This window comes from Sus scrofa, chromosome 6 (assembly GCF_054392235.1).
Source record: "Sus scrofa isolate SSC_HxYL_T2T_F1_AM1 chromosome 6, Sscrofa_HxYL_maternal_Yorkshire_Landrace_v2.0, whole genome shotgun sequence".
NCBI classification, from domain to species: domain Eukaryota; kingdom Metazoa; phylum Chordata; class Mammalia; order Artiodactyla; family Suidae; genus Sus; species Sus scrofa.
Window position 1 is genome coordinate 66,867,273 of NC_139388.1, and position 24,846 is coordinate 66,892,118.

Genomic DNA, 24,846 nt, shown 5'->3' on the forward strand with positions numbered 1-24,846 from the left:
AAGTATTTACTCTTTTTCTTGCTTTTATTTATGTTGCATAAATACTTGGACAGTAGTCTATGATATATGAGCAGCTCATACTTTTTTCCATTAAGAAATATTCTTATCTTTGAATGTACTACTGTTATCTTATCCATTCATTTGCTTATGGACATTTGGGATTTTTTTCCTAATTTTTGAGTAGTGAAGAAAAAACTTGTACAAACATTTGTGTATAATTCCTTATTTGGATATAGGTTTTATTTATCTTTTGTCGATAACTCAAGAGCGCAGTGTTTGAGTAATACAGTAGATATTTAACTTAAACACACTAACAAATTGTGATCTGAACTGACTGTACCCTTTTGCATTCTTTTTTATTTTTTGTCTTTTGTCTTTTCATGGCTGCACCTGCAGCATATGGAAGTTCCCTGGCTAGGGTCCAATCTGAGCTCTAGCCTCTGGCCTACACCAGAGGCACAGCAACACCAGATCTGAGCCACGTCTGTGACCTACACCACAGCTCATGGCAATGCCGGATCCTTAACCCACTGAGTGAGGCCAGGGATCGAACCCGCAACCTCATGTTTCCTAGTCGGATTTGTTAACTACTGAACCACAATGGGAACTCCCTTTTTTGCATTCTTGCCAGCGGCGTATTAGAGTTCCATTTCCTCCACATCTTGGTGAATACTTGGTCAATCATTCTCTTTTTGAGGGGGTAGGGGTGTGCACCTGCAACATGTGGAAGTTCCCAGCTAGGGGTTGAATTGGAGCTGCAGCCACCAGCCTACACCACAGCCACAGCAACGCGGGATCTGAGCTCCATCTGTGACCTACACCACAGCTCATGTTATCCCACTGAGAGGGCCAGGGAATGAACCCGCATCCTCGGGGTATTAGTTGAGTTCATTAACTGCTGAGCCATGATGGGAACTCCCATTCTTAGTTTTAACTCTTTGTAAAGTTGTTGTATTATCTCACCATTGTTTTAATTGCATTTCCCTAAGGATTCACAATGAACATTTTTTCAGATTAGTATTTGCTGTCTCTATTTCTTTAGTGAAATACTCATATTTTCTGCATATTCTGTGCACTTTCACTATTTTTTTCCTTTAACGAAAGAACAGTGAAACAACAAAGTTGTATTGGAATTTCACTCATTTTATGACTTTTTACTTAATGAAATAATTGTTTTTAATACTAGAATAGTATGTTCTAATTTAAAATTTTTTCTATGCAATGCACAGCATAATGGGCACATATGCCATAACTTTTAATTTTAATCTGCATTATTAACATACTCTCCATCACTTTCTGAAGTCCAGATATTTAATAATTCTGCAAGCCCTTGCTTTGTAGTGTTTACCCAGTTTCCTGGCCTGTCATCATGGGGGTTGGTGGGTTGAAGCAGAACTCTGAGGAGGACCAGATGGCATCAGAATGGACAGGGTGTTTTTTGAGTCCCTAAGCTCACCAGGGCTGGAAATTGGGCAGTAATCAGACTCCCCAAGTCCTGAGTCAGGGAGCCTGGGTTTGAATCCCAACCTCAAAATATTGCTGTGACTCACAGGCAAATGACCCCCCTCAGTTTCCCCCTGTGTAAAACAGGTATAAGGTGTGGCTCTACCACTGAGCTGTGGCAGGTGAAGTCCTGAAGTGCTCACTTGCTGTGCCATGGCTAGGCATGCAACCTCCCTGGGCCTAGGCAACTCTAATCTCTGCCTGTGGTGACATTCCTGGACCAGGCACCCCTCATTTTTCCCCACTGACCCACCCACCAGCAAGGAGGAAGAGGCTAAGGGCACTGATATCTAAGTGTGGGTTCACCTACATGGAGGTGATGGAGGCGCTTGCCTTGGTCCCTGCGAGGATCAAGGTAACAAGACATGGAGGGCTTAATGGTGCCTGGATTCCAGGGTCTGCTTTATAAGCATACTCTTAAATTCTCAGAGCAGACTGAGGAAGTGAGCACCGTGGCACTGCTGGGGAAATCTAGGGTCAGAATGATGAAGGGTGACGTGGTGGACACGTATCTAAAGCAAGATGCCGGATTCACACCCCTGTCACTCGCTCTAGAGCTGGGAGGTGAATCCCTTTACCTTAGCACATGAAGCCCTCATCCCAGGGCAGGCACACAGCAAGTTCCAGGCAGTTTCAGCTGCTGCTACTTTTACGGTTGTTGGAATTATCAGTATTTCCCCCGCTTACCATCTGCTCTCACAGGATTGCCTTTGTCATCTCCACTGGCTTCCCCCATAGGAGGCTGTTTTTCTCACTTGCAGTAGCATTCTGTCCAAAGAGCACAGCCCCTCTGAGCACAGCACCAGAATTGGTCATTCAGGACTGGGTCTCTGCAGCTTCCTCAGCAACTGAGTGACAGGCTTGAAACCCAGCCAACAACCCGAATATGAAGTTTGACTTGTGTGTGACCTTCACCCTAGAGGAGTAGACATCCCAGCCCAAAGGACCCGATAGCATGGTGTGGTCATGGAGACCTAGCTCCCGGTCTCCCTGGCCAAGGGCTCACCTCTGCTCCATTCACAGACCTGCTGCCTGTTTGATGCTGTCCTCTCTGCCCAAGACTGGCCGATGGAGAAGACCGCTGGCACGCGCCATCCTCCCTGCAGCCCTCACCATCTTCTGTACCCACATCCACATTTCCCCTCCTTGTGTCTGCACCACGGAGCTTTGGTAAAAAACAGTCTTAAACACAAATCCTCACCTGAATGTCCAGCACACTCTGGCCACACCTGAGATCCCTGTTCCAGATTCCACAGAAGGGGAGCTGACTGGCCCGGCCAGGTTTGCTCAGGTCCAATCAGCAGGGTTTGGGTGATGGACTGTGTCAGTGATTCAGGCAGTGCTTTTTTTTTTTTTCCTGGGCTGTGCCCATGGCATGTAGAAGTTCCCAGGCCAGGGATCAAACCCAAGGCACAGCTGTGACCCAAGCCACTGCAGTGACAACACCAGATCCTTAGCCCTCTGAACAACAAAAAAACTCTGAAATGTTATCTTTTTTGTTTGTTTGCTTGCTTTTTTGGGGGGGTGCCAAGGTACAGCAGATGGAAGTTCCCAGGTTGGGGAGCGAATCAGAGCTACAGCTGCCAGGCTTCACCACAGCCACAGCAATGCCAGATCCAAGCCACGTCTGCGACCTACACCACAGCTCACAGGAACACCGGATCCTTGACCCACTGAGCAAGGCGAGGGTTTGAACCTGTGTCTTCATGGATACTGCGCCACAACAGGAACTCCTGAAATGTTATCTTGTGTGGCAGCATGTTTTTTTTTTTTTTTTTTTTTTTTTTTTTGTCTTTTTGCCATTTCTTGGGCTGCCCCTGCGGCATATGGAGGTTCCCAGGCTAGGGGTCCAATCGGAGCTGTAGCCACCAGCCTATGCCAGAGCCACAGCAACGCGGGATCCGAGCCCCATCTGCAGCCTACACCACAGCTCACGGCAATGCCGGATCATTAACCCACTGAGCAAGGCCAGGGACCGAACCCGCAACCTCATGGTTCCTAGTCGGATTCGTTAACCACTGCGCCACGATGGGAACTCCATAATTTTGCTCATTTTTATAGAACAGTATATGAACCAATGTAAGTACTGAGAAAATTTGTTCCCAGCCCATATATATATATGTGTGTGTGTGTGTGATATTTTCTTGTATAGATTTAGATGTTTTCAAATTTGGGATTTTTTGCCATCTCATTTTGCAATCCATTTTATTACATTATCTATATTCTATTCATATTGATAATCAAATTTAATATATATATGCTCCCATAAATTTACTCAACATGTACATGTCAGTAAGGTGTGCTGCTGTGTACTACTAACACAACTACTGTTTTCTCTGCCAGAATAAGCTCTTGGATATATTTATAAGTTCTTCATATAAACTCACTTTTTTTCTTCTTCTTTTTTCTTTTTTTTTTTTTTGCTTTTTTTATGGCCAGGCCTGAAGCACGTGGAAGTTCCTGGTTTGGGGGTCGAATTGGATCTAGAGCTGCTGGCCTACACCACAGCTGCAGCAATACCAGATCCTTAACCCACTGAGCAAGGCCAGGGATCGAACCTACATCCTATCCTCATGGATACTGGTCAGGTTCTTAACCCGCCGAGCCACAGTGGGAACTACATAAACTCACTTTTGTTGTGGTGGTGGTGGTGGTGGTCTTTTCTAGGGCCGCACCCACAGCACATGGAGGTTCCCAGGCTAGGGTTCAAATCAGAGCTGTAGCCGCTGGCCTACACCAGAGCCACAGCAATGCAGGATCCAGCCACATCTGTGACCTACACCACAGCTCATGGCAACGCTGGATCCTCAACCCACTGAGCAAGGCCAAGGATCGAACCCACAACCTCATGGTTCCTAGTCAGATTCGTTAACCACTGAGCCATGACGGGAACTCCCATAAACTCACTTTTATTATCTCTTTAAATAAGTTTTAACTCATAAGCTCTGAAACACCATTTTGTTTGAAATACAAAAAGTAAATAACCTTTTATAGTATTTTTATTCATAATAGTCTTTCTATATAGAAACTTGGTTTATATCTGTTTTTGATATATCTAAATAGAGGTTTGGTTTTTTGTTTTTGTTTTTGTTTTTGTTTTGGCACACTCAATGCATGGTGAAGTTCCTGGGCCAGGGATCAAACCCACATCACAGCACTGACCACCATCATTGCAGTGACATTGCCAGATCCCCAACCCGTTGCATCACAAGGGAGTTCCTAGAGGTGGTTTATATGATTTCTGTTTTAATATTAGTTTTTGGATTTTTAAAAATTCTTCTGTCATATTTTTTAGTTTTAATGTTTTTCAAGTTTTGTTACATTTCAGTAACATTTGCTTTAATTAAAAATTTTTTTATTAATTTTTTTTCAAATGATTTTAAAAGGATTCTCAGGGAGTTTCCACTGTAGCTAGTGTGCTAAGAACCCAACATAGTGTATGTGATGATGTGGTTTAATCCCTGGCCTCGAACAGTTGGTTAAGGATCAGGACTTACTGCAAACTGTGGTCACAGATGCAACTCGGAACCAATGTGACAATGCTGGATCATTAATCTGCTGCACCACAAGGGAACTCCAAGGCTAGGACTTCTGACTGTAACACTAACAGATGCCCTTAAGTTTGAGTGTCCCTGTTTTTTGGAGTTAACAATTGGTGCAATAGAAATTTACACTCTATGGCAAGTCAAGGAAAATTTATACATAAATTTTTTTTTCTGCTCTTTGTCTTCCTCTTTGCCTTATATTTTGCATTATGTGTCTGCATTATGCATTTACCAAATATCCCCCTTGATAGAGATACCTGCTCAGTCAACCACAGAAAGCAATATTCTCCTAGCCTCAAGACTTTTTTTTTTCCTTTTTAGGGCTGGACCTGTCAGATATGGAAGTTCCCAAGCTAGGAGTCAAAGTGAATCCACAGCCACAGCAATGCCAGATCAGACCCACATCTGTGACCTGTGCAGCAGCTTGCAGCCGAATTCTTAATCCAGTGAGGGAGATCAGGGATTGAACCTGTGTCCTCAGGGACACTGTGTAGGGTTCTTAACCTGCTGAGCCACAACAGGAACTCCAAGACAACTCCTTAAAAGATAAATGCCTTCTTGGTCTTGTAAGGGGTAATGGTGAGCCAACAATTTCTACTTAAAGTTCTCTATGGTGCAAAATATCTACTGCATTTAATGTACAGCCCTTTGTTTCAAAAACCTACATAACTGTTCTTTGACCTCTAATGGGTGGACTAGTTCACAGTTCAACCTTTCTGAACTAGTTTATGATCCTCAATTTGGCTTGGATAAAATTTCCATTTCTTAGATTAACTGATTACTTTTTCAAGGAAGCTTTGCACAGTAGGTCCAACTTTTTTTTTTTTTTTTTTTTGTCTTTTGTCTTTATTTTTATTATTATTTTTTGGTCTTTTTGCCTTTTCTTGAGCCGCTCCCGGCGCATATGGAGGTTCCCAGGCTAGGGGTCCAACCGGAGCCGCAGCTGTGAGCCTATGCCAGAGCAACAGCAAGGCGGGATCCGAGCCGCATCTGCGATATACACCACAGCACACCACAACGCCGGATCCTTAACCCACTGAGCAAGGCCAGGGTTCAAATCTGAAACCTCACGGTTCCTAGTCGGATTCATTAACCACTGAGCCACAATGGGAACTCCCCAGGTCCAACTTTTATGAGGGTTTTTCCATCCATTAGCATTTCCCCCCAATGGATTTTTTATCTGTTGTGCCAGTTTTCCTTTGCAGTTATTTGGCTGAAGTAATTGGCTAGTGATCAATGCCTACATTCATTATTTTATGAGCTATTCTACCTCATTTTATCAGGATTTACTGATATATAGAAATCATCTATAAAGAAGAAATGTACCTAATTTTCTATTTATTTACCCTAAAGTGCAATCTATATCAAAGGAAGAAAAATGTGCAGCGGGTTAAGGATTCCCTTTTTGCAGCTCTAGCGTAGTTGTCACCTGGATTCAGTGCCTTGCCTGGAAACTTCCACATGCCAGGAGTGTGGCAAAAAAAAAAAAAAAAAGGAAAATGCTTCTTACCTTTGCTTTCTTTAGCCATTTTCAAAATGTCCCTTAGATATTTTTGCGCCCAATTTCCGTGCAGATCCTCCAGGTGGATCTTGGTGTGCCTCCTGGAAACAGGAACTACACAACCCAGAATGCCTTACGTCAGCGGAAAAACGGTTCCGTTCGGGCCCAAAGGGTCGGGCGGTACTTCCTGTTCCGCCGCCAAGCTGCGTTGTTAACCAGTCTGGGTCTGGTCCGCTTCCGAGCCGCTGCCTTGGGGCTGAGTTGACCGGACAGGGACGGTCCGGAAGGAGCCACTGACCCCGCGGCAGAGGCGGGCCTGAGGCTCGGCGACGCCGCCCGCGTGCCCCGGACCAGGCCCGGGATAGAGACCGCCGTGCCCGCGCCCCTCCTCGCCCGCTGCTCCCGGCCCCGCTCCGCCCGCAGAGCCCGATGGCGGCGGCCGCGCTGAGGGACTCGCCTCAGGTAAACGCTGGTCCCCAGGCCCTCCCCGCCCTCCCCCACCAGACCCTAAAGTCCCGAGTGCGGGGCGCCTGCTCCCGGGCCTGCAGCCCAGGCCCCGGGGCCCAGAACGCCGAGGCGGCCGTGGGTGGGGCCCTGATTGTGACGGACGGTGTGCTGGCGCGTGGGAGAGGCTGCAGGTGGAGCGACCCGCAGGTGCAAAGGTTGGGAGGCGGGAGGCTCCGGGAAACCTGGCTTCCGTTTGTTGTCTGCAGGGAATAAACAACGCGAGGCGGAGTTAAGCCTGCAATAGCAGGCTGAGGGGTGTTCGTTTCTGTGAGAAACCTAGAAGCCATGGGAAGCTTTAAGAAAGGAGGTTAAATTTTCCCCAAAAGCTGTGCCAAGGAAGAACAGCCTGGAGGGGAAACTTGAGCACTTTGAGGCACTGGGAGATGGGGTCTTTGTTCAGGATCGCCCTGTCGTTAAGAAAGGACATGAGCATTTGCGATTCAACAGCCGCCTGAGGTCCCCTGGCTCCTGGGTCAGAGAAGGCTACAGGGAGGCAATGAGCACATGAAACCACCGTGGATGGGTTGGTTTCTCTGAAGCCTGTCTCTGCACAGGTTCCCATGGCTGCAGAAGCACTCACCGGACTCACACAGGTAACTGGAGGTGTCCCAGGCCCTCGTGGCCACAGACGCCACCCTTATGGTCTCTGGATTGTGGTTTCCTGAATTCCTGTTTAAATGGTGTTTTTCTGGGAGTTCCTACTGGAGCTCAGCAGAAGCTGACACAGTCTCTCTGGGTTTGATCCCTCTGCTTGCTCAGAGGGTTAAGGATCCCTTTTTGCCACAAGCTTTGGCCTAGATCGCAAATGTGGCTTAGATCTGGTGTTGCAGTGGCTGTAGTGGAGGCCAGCATCTGCAGCTCTGATTTGACTCTCAGCCCAGGAACTTGCATATGCCACAGGTGCAGCCTTAAAAATACATAAATAGGAGTTCCCAACGTGGCTCAGTGGTTACTGAATCTCACTAGGCACCATGAAGTTGTGGGTTCGATCCCTGGCCTTGCTCAGTGGGTTAAGGATCCGGCATTGCCGTGAGCTGTGGTAGAGGTCACAAACGCGGCTTAGATTTGGCGTTGCTGTGGCTCTGATTAGACCCCTAGCCTGGGAACCTCCATATGCCGCAGGTGTGGCCCTAGGAAAGACAAAAAAAAAAAAAAAAAAAACCCACAAAAAACCATAAATAAATAAATGCTGTTCTTCTAATTTTGAATCTGAGGACCCTGGAGAAACCCCAAACCCAAGTCCAGAGTTCATGTCAGGCTCTATATGGAAGTGTTCCCATTCCTGGTGAGTAGTGTAAACAAGTATGGAGAGTTCTTTCAGGAACTGGTTATTAGATTTCCAGATGCTTAGGGGTAACTCTGAGCAGGGATTGTTCAGAAAAACGACAGGTTTCATTTCTTTTAGGTGAGAACAAAGGGCAGGGACAGAAATTAGTACAGAAATGTCTGAAAAGTGGGTTGTCTATTTTAGAGAGATGGGAGGCCTGGATCAGACAAAGGAGGTCATCTTAACAAGGTCTTAACAGGCTCCATCTGGCTGTAAGTGGAGAACAGACTGAGGTTGGGGTGGGGGCATGGCGGGGGTGTCATGGTAGAAGCTCCTATAATAGTCCAGGTTTTATGAACCATAACGGTGGCTTTGGAAAGGTGGTTGGATTCTGGATGCTCGTTTCAAAAAGGGACAACTAGGAGTTCCCGTCGTGGCGCAGTGGTTAACAAATCCGACTAGAAACCATGAGGTTGCGGGTTTGGTCCCTGCCCTTGCTCAGTGGGTTGACGATCCAGGGTTGCCGTGAGCTGTGGTGTAGGTTGCAGACACGGCTCGGATCCTGTGTTGCTGTGGCCCTGGCGTAGGCCAGTGGCTACAGTTCCGATTGGACCCCTAGCCTGGGAACCTCCATATGCCGCGGGAGCGGCCCAAAGAAAAAAAAAAAATAACAAAAAGACAAAAAAAAAAAAAAAAAAAAAAGGGACAACTAGATTTATTCTAATGTGAATAGTGAGGGAGTAAAACTCAGGACTCAGAGAGATGGCTCCAGGGTTTTCCATCTTAGCAGCTGTAGGCAAAGAAACTCCATCATCTGGGATGAGAAAGTTGTAGTTAACGGGGTATGGAGAGCTTTGTTTCAGCGTATTTAGAGTCTGAGGTGCATTAGAGATCACTGAATGAAAGGATGAAAGGCACACCTGAGCACATAGGTCTGGAAATGTGGGGGAGGGGTCAGGATGGAGACGTCGAAAATGCAGTTGGAACTCTGTCGCCTGTGATGGGTCAGCTGTGGTGGCATTTAGAAGGGGCAGTCCTGAGGTTATGGTGTAAAGCTATTAGGTGGCCAGGAAGGGAGGGTGGGGCAGTGAACTGAATCTCTTGCTTGAGTACTTGGGAGATGATATTGGGCTTCACAAAAGTGAGGCAGGTAACAGTCCCCAAAGGGAGCTTGTGTTGCAGACAAGACAGTGTGGCAGGTGACAGACATTCTCAGGGGAAAATGGACATGAGATGAATGCAGAGGCCTAGAAGTAATTCAGGGCAGATGACATTCAGCCTGGAGCTGGTGCTTACCTCCCTATGGACTCTCCGGGGTTTGGGGATGACTTTGGTGCGCTCTGTAATGGAGGATAAGATCAGAGGGAAACGTGGTCATTGTGAGCATCAGTAGGCCTGGGTGGCCACCAGCGCTGGCCTTTGAGTAAGGGTTCAGCGGCCAGAGGAAGGTTGTGCCTGGTAAGGGAACAGCAAGTACAGCATAGATGTGGAATAGAGCCATGGGTGTCTGAAATCAGCAGCCGATTCTGTGTGGCTAAGTCTGAAGTAAGGAATGGAGCCTTGTCAGAGAGGCCTTTATAGACAATTTTGGTCCTGCCACCACTGGTGGGAGCCACGGGAGGTCTAGGGAATTCATGGAATCCTGTATGAATTTGCCAAGCATACTCTGGATGCTGTCATCCAGACATCCCTCAGGTTTGCATCTCACAGCTTTGGTGGTTCACCGTTTACCAGAGTGTAACTCCATGTGGTCCTATGTGGTGTGTGGTTTCCTCCTATTTCAGGCTGTAGATATATATGATTGTTACGATGCTGCCAATGGCATCTGTCTGTTGTCGCTTGATCTATATTTGGCCACCCTTATAATCCTAGGCAGGAATCCCACCCTCACCATGGAGTGAAGAGGAGGTGATCAAAATACTTCAGTGTGTGGGGAGGGCGGGGAGATGCGTATACTTTGGGATGGTGAGGTGGTAGTGGCCATGGGCTTGTGGCTGTGGTGTCTGGAGATAAGAAGGATGTGCACATGGAGAGGGGGTGTGTCTGATGGTTCCAGGTCCCTGGTGTTGGGACTTAGATGACCTTGACCATACCAAGGGTATTGTCTGGTAGGAGGATTGGATACCTCTATGTAGGCCCACAGCTTACATATTTATTGGCACACCTATCTCTTGTTGCTGATGGCTGGACCCAGTAATCATTGGGCCCGTAGGGAGACAAGAGCACCATTGGCTCCAGGGCCTAGTTTCTACTCCTGTTGGGAGGAGAATGGGCATGAGGCCAGATACATGGGGGAATGGATTGTAGGTCCTTAGGAGAGGGGCTTGTTTGTGGTTTCATCTGTCCCAATCATGACAGGGCACTATGACTTTTGAAGACGTGGCCGTGAACTTTTCCTGGGAGGAATGGGGTCTCCTTGATGAGGCTCAGAGACGCCTGTACCATGATGTGATGCTGGAGAACTTGGCACTTATAACCTCCCTGGGTAAGAACCTCACACCCGCTCCTGTGTCCTGAGCTAGTCTCTACCCTTCCCATTTATCCACTGGCCAGTCTCCCCTTCTCACATGAGGACTCTGGGCACTGCTTTCTCCCCCAGTTCCCTGAGTAGGTGCTGTGGTTGGTAGGGCTGACGTGTGAGCACTGCACTCTCTTTTCCTTGAGCAGCCCCAACGCCTGCTACCCCTTGCCCAGAAGGGATGGATTTAGAGTCAGGAGTGTGTTTGGGTTTTTTTTTTTTTGTCTTTTTGCTATTTCTTTGGGCCGCTCCCGCGGCATATGGAGGTTCCCAGGCTAGGGATCAAATTGGAGCTGTAGCCACCAGCCTACGCCAGAGCCACAGCAACGCGGGATCCGAGCTGCGTCTGCAACCTACACCACAGCTCATGGCAACGTTGGATCGTTAACCCACTGAGCAAGGGCAGGGATCGAACCTGCAACCTCATGGTTCCCAGTCAAATTCGTTAACCACTGCACCATGACGGGAATTCCGAGAGTCAGGAGTCTGCAGTCATGAATCCCACCTTGTTTATCCTTTCCCTAGCCAGGAGAATTTTCCAGATCCAAGGTGCCTGTGTATGCCAGGTTCTACTTCCTTCCTATAGCTAACTTTTCCTTGTTTGCTTGTGCCAGAAATTATCATCACTGACCTGGTCACTTTTTTTTTTTTTTTTGGCTGCTCTCACGGCATATGGATGTTCCTGGGCCAGGGATCAAATTCAAGCTGCAGCTGTGACTCATGCTGCAGCTATGGCAATGCCAGATTCTTTTTTTTTATTTATTTTTTTTAATAATTTTTTTATCTTCCCACTGTACAGCAAGGGGGTCAGGTTATCCTTACATGTATACATTACAATTACATTTTTCCCCCACCCTTTATTCTGTTGCAACATGAGTATCTAGACAAAGTTCTCAATGCTATTCAGCAGGATCTCCTTATAAATCTATTCTAAGTTGTGTCTGATAACCCCAAGCTCCCGATCCTTCCCACTCCCTCCCCCTCCCATCAGGCAGCCACACGTCTCTTCTCCAAGTCCATGATTTTCTTTTCTGAGGAGATGTTCATTTGTGCTGGATATTAGATTCCAGTTATAAGTGATATCATATGGTATTTGTCTTTGTCTTTCTGGCTCATTTCACTCAGTATGAGATTCTCTAGATCCATCCATGTTGCTGCAAATGGCTTTATGTCATTCTTTTTTATGGCTGAGTAGTATTCCATTGTGTATATATACCACATCTTCCGAATCCAATCATCTGTTGATGGACATTTGGGTTGTTTCCATGTCCTGGCTATTGTGAATAGTGCTGCAATGAACATGCGGGAGCACGTGTCTCTTTTAAGTAGAGTTTTGTCCGGATAGATGCCCAAGAGTGGGATTGCAGGGTCATATGGAAGTTCTATGTATAGATTTCTAAGGTATCTCCAAACTGTTCTCCATAGTGGCTGTACCAGTTTACATTCCCACCAGCAGTGCAGGAGGGTTCCCTTTTCTCCACAGCCCCTCCAGCACTTGTTATTTGTGGATTTATGAATGATGGCCATTCTGACTGGTGTGAGGTGGTATCTCATGGTAGTTTTGATTTGCATTTCTCTTCTAATCAGTGATGTTGAGCATTTTTTCATGTGTTTGTTGGCCATCTGTGTATCTTCTTTGGAGAAATGTCTATTCAGGTCTTTTGCCTATTTTTCCATTGATTGATTGGCTTTTTTGCTGTTGGGTTGTATAAGTTGTTTATATATTCTAATGATTAAGCCTTTGTCAGTTGCATCATTTGAAACTATTTTCTCCCATTCTGAAAGCTGTCTTTTTGTTTTCTTTTGGGTTTCCTTTGCTGTGCAAAAGCTTTTCAGTTTGATGAGGTCCCATGGGTTTATTTTTGCTCTAATTTCTTTTGCTTTGGGAGACTGACCTGAGAAAATATTCATGATGTTGATGTCAAAGAGTGTTTTGCCTATGTTTTCTTCTAGGAGTTTGATGGTGTCCTGTCTTATGTTTAAGTCTTTCAGCCATTTGGAGTTTATTTTTGTGCATGGTGTGAGGGTGTGTCTAGTTTCATTGCTTTGCATGCAGCTATCCAGGTTTCCCAGCAATGCTTGCTGAATAGACTTTCTTTTTCCCATTTTATGTTCTTGCCTCCCTTGTCAAAGATTAATTGACCATAGGTGTCAGGGTTTATTTCCGGATCTCTATTCTGTTCCATTGGTCTGTCTGTCTGTTTTGGTACCAGTACCACACTGTTTTGATGACTGTGGCTTTGTAGTATTTCTTTTTTTTTCTTTCTTTTTTTTTTTTTTGTCTTTTGTCTTTTGTTGTTGTTGTTGTTGTTGTTGCTATTTCTTGGGCCGCTCCCGTGGCATATGGAGGTTCCCAGGCTAGGGGTTGAATCGGAGCTGTAGCCACCGGCCTACGCCAGAGCCACAGCAACGCGGGATCCGAGCCGCGCCTGCAACCTACACCACAGCTCACGGCAACGCCAGATCGTTTACCCACTGAGCAAGGGCAGGGACTGAACCCGCAACTTCATGGTTCCTAGTCGGATTCGTTAACCACTGCGCCACGACAGGAACTCCATGTAGTATTTCTTGAAGTCTGGGAGAGTTATGCCTCCTGCTTGGTTTTTGTTTCTCAGGATTGCTTTGGCGATTCCGGGTCTTTTGTTATTCCATATAAATGTTTGGATTGTTTGTTCTAGTTCTGTGAAAAATGTCATGGGTCATTTGATAGGGATTGCATTGAATCTGTAGATTGCTTTGGGTAGTATGGCCATTTTTACAATATTGATTTTTCCAATCCAGGAACATGGAATATCTTTCCATTTCTTTACATCTTCTTTGATTTCTTTGATTAAAGAGGTTCCCGGGCTAGGGGTCTAATCAGAGCTGTTGCCACCAGCCACAGCCACAGCCACACCAGATCCGAGCTGCGTCTGCGACCTACATCACAGCTCATGGCAACGCTGGATCCTTAACCCACTGAGCGAGGCCAGGAATTGAACCTGTGTCCTCATAGATGCCAGTCAGGTTCATTAACCTCTAGGCCATGATGGGAACTCCTATTTCTACTTCTTTTAGCTGGTAGGTTAGGTTGTTGATTTGAGACCTTTTTTTTTTTTTTTTGAGGAAGGCTTGCACAGTTCTAAGAGTCTAAGAACAGTTCCCTCTAAGAACTGCTTTTGCAGAATCCCATAGATTTTGTGTGGTTATGTTTTCATTATTGTTTGCCTCAAGGTTTTTGCCGTTTTTTTTTTTTTTAACTTTTTAGGGCTGCACTCACAGCATATCAAAGTTCCCATGCTAGGGGTCAAATCAGCTTAATCTTTAGCTTATAGGTGGTTGTGTTTAGAGTGCAGTCCAACGAGAGAGAAGCACAGGAGAGAGAAGCACAGGGAAGGGCTCCAAGGTGTTCAGTTTTAAAGTATTCATTTCTAGAAGAAGCATAAGGAATATAACTTTTCTCGTAGGTGTTTAAAATGCCTACATCATTATGTATATCCCTTGAGAGGGAATCAGGATCCTGCCCCAAGGCTGTAGTATTGTTTCTTGACTGTTCCTCCCTTGTCTTTGGATCTCCTTCCTTCCCTGATCAGTAACTGTTTGAACCTGCCCCCTCGGAATTCAGGGAAGTCTATGGAGGCTGAATGAGGCCCATTTTCTTAAAAAGAGAAATAGGGGACACAGAAAAGCTTTTGTGCCCAGGAGCCCCACAGAGCCCTGCTTGGTTATATTTCTGCGTTTCTTTTCTTTCTTTCTTTCTTTCTTTTTTTTTTTTTTTTGGTCTTTTGTCCTTTTAGGGCCACACACATGGCATGTAGAGGTTCCCAGGCTAGGGGTCTAATTGAAGCTGTTGCTGCTGGCCTATACCAGAGCCACAGCAATGCCAGATCTGAGCCATGTCTGTGACCTACACCACAGCTCACAGCAACATCAGATTCTTAACCCACTGAGTGAGGCCAGGGATCGAATCACAACCTCATGGTTCCTAGTCGGATTTGTTTCTGCTGCGCCACGACGGAAACTCCTCTGTTTCCTTTCTTATGGTTGATTTCTAGTTTCATACCTCTGTGGTCAGAGTAGATGATTTCTGTACTCAAATTTTTTGAGGTTAGTTGTGCCCTAGTATGTGGTCAGTCCTAGAGAATGTTCCATGTGCACTTGGAAAAAAAAGTATATTCTGGTTTTTCTGGATGTGATATCCTGAAAATATCAATTAAGTCTAACTGTTCTTTTCTGTCATTTAGAACCTCTGTTGCATTATTGACTTGCTGTCTGGAAGATCTGTCCATTGATGTGTGGGGTGTTAAAAGTCTCCTACTGTTACTGTATTTCCATCAATTTTTCATTTTAGGTCTGTTCATATTTGTTGTATGTATTTGGGTTCTCCTATATGAAGGGCATTTACACTGATCAGTGTAATAGCCTCTTCTTGAATTGATCCTTTTATCTTTAAATAGTGTCCTTTTAAAAAATTCATTCTGATGGTTCACTGCTTTTAACTCAGCTTTCATCTCTGCAAATGACTTTTCTACTTTTTCTTTGCTCCTCTGTATAGTTTCTAATGACTTTTAAAAGTAATCTGTGTTGGAGTTCCCTTGGTGGCACAGTGGTTAATGAATCCAACTAGGAACCATGAGGTTACAGGTTCAATCCCTGGCCTTGCTCAGTGGGTTAAGGATTTGGCATTGCCATGAGCTGTGGTCTAGTTTGCAGATGTGGCTTGGATCCTGAGTTGCTGTGGCTCTGGCATAGGCTGGCAGCTACAGCTCCGATTGGACCCCTAGTCTGGGAACCTCCATATGCCACAGGAGCGGCCTAGAAATGGCAAAAAGACCAAAAAAAAAAAAAAAAAAAAAAAAAGTAATCTGTGTTACTGTTGATAGCCATTCTTAATTCCTTCAGCATTTTAAATACTTCCTTTTTTCTTTTCTTTTTTCTTTTTTTTTTTTTTTGTCTTTTTAGGGCCACACTCATGGCATATGGAAGTTCCCAGGCTAGGGGTCAAATTGGAGCTGTAGCTGCTGGTCTACACCACAGCTCACAGCAACACCAGATCCTTAACCCACTGAATGAGGCCAGGAATCAAACCTGCATCCTCATGGATGCTAGTCAGATTAGTTTCCACTAAGCCACAATGGGAACTCCTTAATTACCTCCTTTTTGAACTCAGTGTCTGTTAGACTTCAGAGGTATGTTTCATTGTTTCCTCCTTCAGGGGAATTCACCTGTTCTTTTAACAGGGAGTGATTCCTTTGTTTCTTCATTTGCTTTTATTTTTCTTATTCTGTGAGTTGAGGGAAGACAATTATCTACTATAGTCTTGGAGGGTTATTTATATGTGGGAGCATCCCTGGGTATCTTGTGAGGGCTTACTGTTCTTTCTTTTTGGTCATGGAATGCTTTGGGTTTGGATGCTTACTGTCTCTTTTGTTAGTGTGTACATGTCATTATCCCCTTGATGGGGGTGTGCTGGTGTATGGCCTGCATGTGCTTTCAGGGAGATGGAGGCAGTGCGCAAGGCCTGTAGCCAGTGCCTGGTTGCAGGGCCCTTGACAGTGGTGAGGACCCTTGGGGAGGTGGCCCAGGCTGCTCCTTGTTGCAGGGCCCTGGCAACTGGCAGTGACCCTCAGGGAGGTGTAGCTGGCACCCTGAGCCTTTGGCAGCAGCAACAACAGGATGTACACCTTCTCAGGAAATAAGGGAAACAGGTGGCACTCCATTGCAGTGCCCTCCTATGGCAACCCCCAAGCTGACTGGGTCCCACACATGGTGCCTGTTTATGGATTCCTAGTGATGGCGGGCCTTGCCCACCTCTGGAATCTGCGATTGCTGCAGAGGTTTGCCCCCACTGCCCATAACCCACACAGGAGAACCCAACCACCTGAGAGCCCACATGTGCACAGAGAAAGGTGTTCCTGTGGAGCCTTGCCCCTCCTCTTGTGCACCCCCAGCAATGGTGCCTTGCTTCTCTGGAAGGCCCAGGCCTCATCCCATGCTCCCTCAGCTATGGTACACCATTCCCCAGCCAGAGTGGGCATCCTTGCTTTGTTCCAGAGTTTAGCAGGAAGTCTTTCAGCTTTTCTTCATTGAATATTATTTTCATTGTGGATTTGTCATAGAGGTATGTGTATTCTTAATCCTTGAAAGCCCCAGCTGTTTCTTTGCAGTTGGATTTTTCTGGTCCTGGAGTCTACATAACACTCTGTGTTGCCACCACACAAGGTCCCATCCTTAACTTCAACCCAATCACCTTGTCTTGTAAAGAATCCCATGGACTATTTTTGGGTTCATGAGACACACATCTGTAATGCAGTTTTCAGAGTTGCTGCTGTGGTGCAACAGGATCGGCAGCATCTCTGTAATACTGGGATGCAGGTTTGATTCCTGATCCAGCACAGTGGGTTAAGCATTGTTGCAGCTGTTGCACAGCTTACAACTTTGGCTCACATCTGATCCCCGGCCTGGGAACTCCATATGCCAGGGGTCAACCAAAAAACAAAAATCATTGTAATGGGCTTTCTCCTTGCAGAAAATCAACATACACTTCACCAGTATTTCTCTGCTTTTAGGTTGTTGGTGTGGAGCAGAGGATGAGGAAGGACTTTCTGAGCGGAGTATTTCTGTTCAAGGAGGGTCACAGATCAGGACTGTTAAGGCAGCTTTGTCTACCCAGAAGGCCAACCCCTATGAGATTTGTGGCCCAGTCTTGAGTGACACTTTTCACTTGGCTGAGTACAAGGGAACACATCGTGGGCAGAAACTACTCATGTGTGGGGCATGTGAGAAACCACTCTATTTCAGAGCACACTGCCATCAGGATCAAAAGCAGCACATTGGAGAGAAACCATTAAGAAGTGATGTGAGGAGAGCCTTGTTTGTGAACAGTTCCAAATTCCATGTATCAGGAAAGCCCTTTTCCTTTGGGGGTGTTGGGAAGGACTTACTGGGCAACTCAGAATTTCTTCACCAACAGGCCCCACCCACCTGGGAGAAGTCAAATTGTGGAACCAAGAGTGAGGCCACCTTTCCAAGGGAAAACAATCATTATAAATGGGGAGACAGCACAAAAACTTTGAGCTGCAAACACACACTTGTTCAGCACCAGAGAGTCCTCACTAGAGGAGGATGTTACATGTGCAGCGAATGTGGGAAATCATTTAGCAAAAGCTCCCACCTCATTAGACATCAGAGTGTTCACACTGGAGAAAAGCCTTATGAGTGCAGTGAATGTGGGAAATCTTTTAGTCAAAGTTCAAACCTCATTCAGCATCATAGAATTCACACTGGAGAAAGGCCTTATGAGTGCAGTGAATGTGGGAAAGCCTTTATCCAAAGATCACATCTCATTCAACATTGGAAAGTTCATACTAGAGAAAGGTCTTTTGAATGTAAAGAGTGTGGGAAATCTTTTACCAAGAGCTGCAGCCTCATTCACCATCAGAGTGTTCATACTGGGAAAAAGCCTTATGAATGTAGTGAATGTGGGAAGTCATTTTCCCAAAACTCTGTGCTCCTTCGGCATCAGAGGGTTCACACTGGAGAAAGTCCTTTTGTGTGCAGTGAATGTAGGAAGTCTTTTCGCCAAAGCTCTGCACTCCTTCAGCATCGGAGAGTTCACACTGGAGAAAGGCCCTATGAATGTGGTGAATGTGGGAAATCCTTTAGATATATCTCAAATCTCATTACCCATCGGAGAGTTCACACCGGAGAAAGGCCTTATGAATGTAAGGAATGTCGAAAATCCTTTAAGAAAAGCTCTTCACTACATCAACACCAGAGAGTTCACACTGGAAAAAGACCTTATGAATGCAGCAAATGTGGGAAATCATTTCGCCAAAATGTTGTGCTTCTTCAACATCAGAGAGTTCATACTGGAGAAAGGCCTTACCAGTGTGGTGAATGTGAGAAATCATTTAGATATATCTCCAACCTGACGACTCATCGGAGAGTTCACACTGGGGAAAAGCCTCATGAGTGTAATGAGTGTGGAAAATTCTTCAGTCAAAGCTCTAACCTCATCACACATCAGAGGATTCACACTGGGAAAAGACCTTAAAATTAGGGAGATATACTGAACTCTTTATCTACAGGTTTAGTCTCTTAAAACACCAGACTATTTACTGCATCAAGGCCTTAGGTGATGAATGCATTAAGGCCATTAGCCCAGTGTCTTTACTATTTGGATACCACACATTTCGAAAGGAAGAAACAACGTGCATGTGCAGGAAGGTACAATTTCCTTTTTCAGTATGTCAACACCTGATGGTACATCTGAATTGAACCTCAAATATCCAGACATCCGCAAACATCCCAGGTGTGTGAGAACTGCATTTTACTCTTTCTCCTGTGCAGGCCTCTTGCCAGATTTCTGTTACTGACACTTTATGTGTTCAAAACCATTTCACCTCCACCACCTGACAGGTACTCACAGGGTACAGCATTCACTACCCTGGTGTGTTTATGGAAGGAAACCTTGGTTTTTCCACTCACATGAGGGATCCATGAGAAGCCTGAGCACTCATGCCTGTCTCATTTCATTGATGAGTTAAGTCATCAACCTGATACTTTTGGCTCAGAGGACTCTGCTTGTGACTTGCAAACTTGGACTGCCTTTTTTCAGGGATAGCGTTGGCTCAGTGACTCCTGTGATGGAATTTTTCATCCATCAAGTTATGAGTCCAGGAGCAGTCTGCCTCCCATTGTTCTGGGTTGTGCAATAATAAAGGCCTTATTATAGTAAGCCACATTTAATCTTGAGATTCCACTGACTATGGGATGATGTGAAAATAGCTGGTTTCTGCTAACATAAAGGAGTGAACAGCTTTTGTTGAGAATTGCAAACTTTGTGTGCCTCAAAGGCATGGTATGATAGCAGAATATACCTCTGTCCGGTTTGGCCTTGTTTACATTGCTGCCCAAGGCCCCCAGTGAAAGACTACAAAGCTTTATGGTCCTGTTTTGTAGACCAAATGTTAAATTTTCTGGGTTCAGAGGTCACCCTGAGGAAGGAGCAGTTTTGACAGCCTCTACTGCTTCTGAGAGCAGCATGAAATTACTGTCTTGTTCACAGGGGATATTGTTGCCTTGTGCTCAGTCAGCACTGTGAGCAAAACCTTCTCCAGGTCCTACAACGGAGCCATGTGCCCTTGTGTGCAGAATCCTGTAAGGTAGCATCACTGGTTTTAAGATACAGGGGGAATGAGGAATTCCCGTCATGGTGCAGTGGAAATGAATCCGATTAGGAATGATGAGGTTGTGGGTTCGATCCCTAGCCTCGATCAGTGGGTTAAGGATCTGGCATTGCTGTGGCTGTGGCGTAGGCCGGCGGCAACAGCTACCATTAGACCCCTAGCCTGGGAACCTCCATATGCCTAGGGTGTGACCCTAAAAAAGACAAAAAAAAAATTATTTGGAGTTCCTGTCGTGGCTCAGTGATTAACGAATCTGACTAGGAACCATGAGGTTGCGGGTTCGATCCCTGGCCTCGCTCAGTGGGTTAAGGATCCGGCGTTGCCATGAGCTGTGGTGTAGGTTGGAGATGCAGCTCAGATTTGGCATTGCTGTGGCTCTGGCGTAGGCCGGTGGCTACAGCTCTGATTCGACCCCTAGCCTGGGAACCTCCATATGCCAAGGGAGCAGCCCAAGAAATGGCAAAAACACACACACACAAAAGATACAGGGAGAATGATAATTGTAACGGAACACACTGGATTAACAGGGGGAGGAGGACACAGTTGCAGACTGGTTGGAATGTGCCACTTTTAAAGGGGCATTCACAATGTTCCAGTGTCACTGTGGCTGTGAAGGATGAACATGTACAGAAATTCTGAGGTCTCCTGAACCGTGAACTTTCTGTAGCAGAGGGCGTTATGAGAGAAAAGAATCTGGAGGTTTTGTGGATTTCTGTAGCCTTACTGGGCTATCCTTCTAGAGGTCATTTCTGTGCAGACAAAAAAGCATGGAGAAAAGGGATATCTCTTCATTGAGTAATGGAGCTTGTGACCCAGCCAATACTCCTGCTGAGTTAGGTGGGAACAGTCTTCATTGCTTACTTCTATTTTTGACCATTGAAGCAAGGTGCTCCTCCCACGACATGAGGCAGAAAATGTTGGAGTCAATATAGGGGATTTTAGAAAAACTAAGAAATCCAGATTTTTATTCTGTTTCATATTTTTAAAGCTTTAATAAGGTATAAATACATGCCATAAAATGCACATAATTAAAATATACAATTTGATAAGTTTTGACATGTATATAAATTCATGAAACCATCGTCACATCTGTGATAAGCCTATCCACCTTCATATTGACCTCATTTCCTTATTGATACACTCTGACCTCTAGTCAACTATTGATGTGGGTTTTTTTTTTACAGTAGATAAGTGTGCATTGTCTAAAATTTCATATGATTAAAGTCATAAATTGTTTACTCTTCCCCTCAGGTGCCCTCATGCGATATACTTATTTTGAGTATCATCAGTGAGTATTAGTTAGTTCATTCTTTTTATAATAAGTATGGTGTTCTGTGGATATACCACTGTTTGTTCATTAGTCTGTTAATCCATACTTGAGTTGTTTCTAGTTTTTGAGTGTCACAAATAAAACTGCTGCATATATTTGAATACAATTCTTAACATGGTTATCTTTCATTTGCCCTATATTTATACTTTGGGGTACAGAGCATAAGTTAGATGGTTAGTAAATGTATAAATTTTGTTTGCTTTTTAGGGCTGCACCTGTGGCATGTGGAGGTTCCCAGGCTAAGGGTCTAATCAGAGCTGCAGCCCATAGGCCTACGCCACAGCCACAGCATTGGGGGATCCAAGTCATGTCTGTGACCTACACCACAGCTCACAGCAACACTGGATCCTTAACCCACTGAGCAAGGCCAGGGATCGAACCGAGTTCTCATGGGTACTAGTCAGAATCGTTTCTGCTGTGCCACAACGGGAACTCCTGTGTAACTTTTTAAAGAACTTCATACTGTAGACTAAAATAGTTTTGTCCTTCTTTTCAGAAGAGCTTGGCACTTCCAGTTCGTCCGTATCTTTGCCAGTATGTTTAGTCTTTTTAAACTTTTGACCTTTTTAATAAATGTGTAGCAGTATCTCACTGTGGTTTTAGTTGCCTTTCTCAGGTGTTTTATGATAGGAGGATTTTTTTCATTTTTTTAATTTCCCAAGCCCACTCTGGTAAAATGTCTTTCAGTAACTCTTGTCTGTTTAAAAAAAAATTAGACTATTTCTTTTTATTCACAATAAGGTAGTGAGTTACTTTGAGGTGCAGCAGGTAAAGGATCAGGCACTGTCATTGCAGCAGCTCAGGATGCAGCCCTGGTGCGGATTTGATCCATGGCCTGGGGATCTCCACATTGGAGAGTGGGGCGAGAAACAAAACAAAACAAGATGATGAAACAATGAAGACTTACTCAAGACATTATTCTTTAGTGATGTGACTTCTGGCCTTAAACAATTATTTTTGAATTCTGAAATACTACCATGGCCACATTTAGCATTTTCTTTTTCTTTTTTCTTTTCTTTCCTTTTTTTTTTTTTTTTTTTAGGGCCACACCCATGGTATATGGAAGTTTCCAGGCTAGGGGCCAAATCAGAGTTGCAGTTGCCAGCCACTGCCACAACAACATGGGAAATGAGCCATGTCTCCACCATAGTTCATGGTAACACTGGATCCTTAACCCAGGAGTGGGGCCATGGATTGAACCCATGTCCTCATGGGTACTAGTCAGGTTTGTAATCTGCTGAGCCACAAAGGGAACTCCAATGATAAATCTTTTGTTTAGGCTATTTCCAATATGCAAAAATGGAAAAGGCTGTCATGAAGCTGGGTGAACCTTTTCCCAGCCTGCCATCCATTATTTATCATTTCATAGCCATTGCTGTTTCATCCATCTTAATGTACACTAGTGGGTTATTTTACTTTTAATCCCATGTGTAACATTAAATGCATAACCTCTTTAGAATGGTTTGTGTGTGTGTGTGTGTGTGTGTGTGTGTGTGTGTTTTGTCATTTCTAGGGCCACTCCCGTGGCACATGGAGGTTCCCAGGCTAGGCGTCTAATCAGAGCTATAGCTGCCAGTCTCCACCAGAGCCACAGCAACCGCGGGATCCGAGCCACATCTTTAACCTACACCACAGCTCACAGCAACGCCAGATCCTTAACCCACTGAGTGAGGTCAGGGATTGAACCGCAACCTCATGTTCCTAGTTGCATTTGTTAACCACTAAGCCACAATGGGAACTCCTAGAATGCGTTTTTAAAAATTGAGTGCTCCTTCATAACTCCAATAACTATCACACAAAGTGAAAACAAATAAGGAAATATGGGAATTCCCTGATGGCCTAGTGGATAAGAATTTGGAGTTGTTCTCCCTTTTTTTTTTTTTTTTTGGGCTTTTCAGGGCCACACCCGGAGCACATCCAAGTTCCCAGGCCAGGGGTTGAACCTGAGCTTTAGCTGCTGGCCTACACCACAGCCACATGAACGCCAGATCTGAGCCACATCTCCAACCTGCACCACAGCTCACAGCAGCACCGGATCCTTAACCCACTGAGCAAGGCCAGGGATTGAACCTGTGTCCTCATGGATACTAGTCAGATTGGTGTCTTCTGAGCCATGATTGGAACTCCTGGAGTTGTCACTTCTGTGGCTTGGGTTTAATCCTTGGGAAGTTCTGCATGCTGTGGGTTTGGCCCAAAAAAAAAATCAGAAATGATTATTTTTCTCAAATGTCTCAAAAATGTGTTTGTTTTAAGCACGTAAGTTGTGGTCAAGATCCAAAATGTATTCTTAACGGTTTTCAGTAGCTGTGTCTCATTAAGTCTCTTAACCGTTAAGTCTCACTTAGCATTTTTTTTTTTTTTTGCTTTTTCCCTTTTCTAGGGCTGCTCCCATGGCATATGGAGGTTCCCAGGCTAGGGGTCGAATCGGAGCTACAGCCACCATCCTACACCAGAGCCACAGCAACGCAGGATCTGAGCTGCGTCTGTAGCCTACACCACAGCTCACGGCAATGCCGGATCCTTAACCCACTGAGCAAGGCCAGGGATCGAACCTGCAAACTCATGGTTCCTATTCGGATTCATTAACCACTGCGCCACAACGGGAACTCCTCACTTACATTTTTATTCTATCTTGTTCATCAGAATTTGGTAGATCATAGGTGTGCTTTATTTCATATACCTCCAAAAAATTTGTGGAGTGTAATTGACTAACAGTGTTGTGATAGTTTCAGGTGTGCAGCAAAGTGAATCAGTTATGCGTATGCATACATCCATTCAGATTCTTTTTCAGATGGGTCACTACAGATATTGAGTAGATTTCCCTGTGCTATATAGTTGATCATTGTCACTCATCCATTCCATATACAGTAGTGTGTATATGTCAGTCCTAAGCCGATTTATCCCTCCCCCTAATGGTTCCCCTTTAGTAGACATAAGTTTGGTGTCAGAATCTTTGGAGCTGTATCTATTTGATGAATAAGTTCTTTTGTGTCATTTTTTATTAGATGCCACATATATGTGATCTTATAAGGTATTTGTCTTCCTCTGTTGTTTGTTTTTTGGCTGCCCTACTGCACATGAACATTCCCAGGCCAGGAATCAAATTCGAGCCAGAGCTGTGACCTCTGTGACCCACACCACAACTGCGGCAACGCCGGACCCTTAACCTGCTGTACCAGCCAGGCATCGACTGGCGCATCCACAAAGACAAGCCAGATCATTAATTAACCCATTGTATGTACCACAGTGTCACAAACAAGAAGTCCCTGTTTTTGTTTTGTAAATAATTTCATTTGTGTCTTTATTTTAGATTCCACATGGAAGTGGATATGGTATTTGTCTTTCTCTGTCTTACTTCATTTTAGTATGATAATCTTTAGGTCCATCCATGGTGGTGCAAATGGTGTTATTTCATTCTTATGGCTGAGTAATAGTCCATTGTGTAAATATACATGAACCTTTATCCATTCCTCCATTAATGGACATTTAGGTTGTTTCCATGTCT

The 24,846-nt window shown here is 45.0% G+C and overlaps 2 protein-coding genes and 1 long non-coding RNA gene across 14 annotated transcripts in view; 2 read left to right on the forward strand and 1 right to left on the reverse strand.

Moving 5' to 3' along the window:
* Positions 1-24,846, forward strand: part of LOC110261339 (zinc finger protein 444) — a 996,914-nt gene that overhangs the window by 469,806 nt on the left and 502,262 nt on the right. The window lies entirely within an intron of this gene.
* LOC100737218 (uncharacterized) overlaps positions 1-24,846 on the forward strand; it is a 67,612-nt gene that overhangs the window by 25,667 nt on the left and 17,099 nt on the right. For 3 of the 11 annotated variants that reach the window (XM_084962295.1, XM_084962304.1, XM_084962301.1), the window contains exons 1-3: positions 6,767-7,011; positions 10,682-10,808; positions 17,390-19,134. In XM_084962295.1, the coding sequence (XP_084818421.1) occupies positions 6,979-7,011; positions 10,682-10,808; positions 17,390-18,876 (1,647 nt within the window). In that variant the 5' untranslated portion in view covers positions 6,767-6,978 and the 3' untranslated portion in view covers positions 18,877-19,134. Of the gene's footprint in view, positions 7,012-7,480; positions 7,650-8,213; positions 8,342-10,681; positions 10,809-17,389; positions 19,988-21,262; positions 21,300-24,846 lie in introns of those variants that run through there. The other 8 variants (XM_084962300.1, XM_084962305.1, XM_084962298.1 and 5 more) reach the window with 6 other exon arrangements.
* The window catches only part of LOC102167727 (uncharacterized), a 30,432-nt gene continuing 26,558 nt past the window's right edge, over positions 20,973-24,846 (reverse strand). The window contains exon 5 of one of the 2 annotated variants that reach the window (XR_014806884.1): positions 20,973-23,519. This is a non-coding gene — a long non-coding RNA (uncharacterized LOC102167727). The remainder of the gene's footprint in view (positions 23,520-24,846) is intronic. The other variant, XR_014806888.1, reaches the window with a different exon arrangement.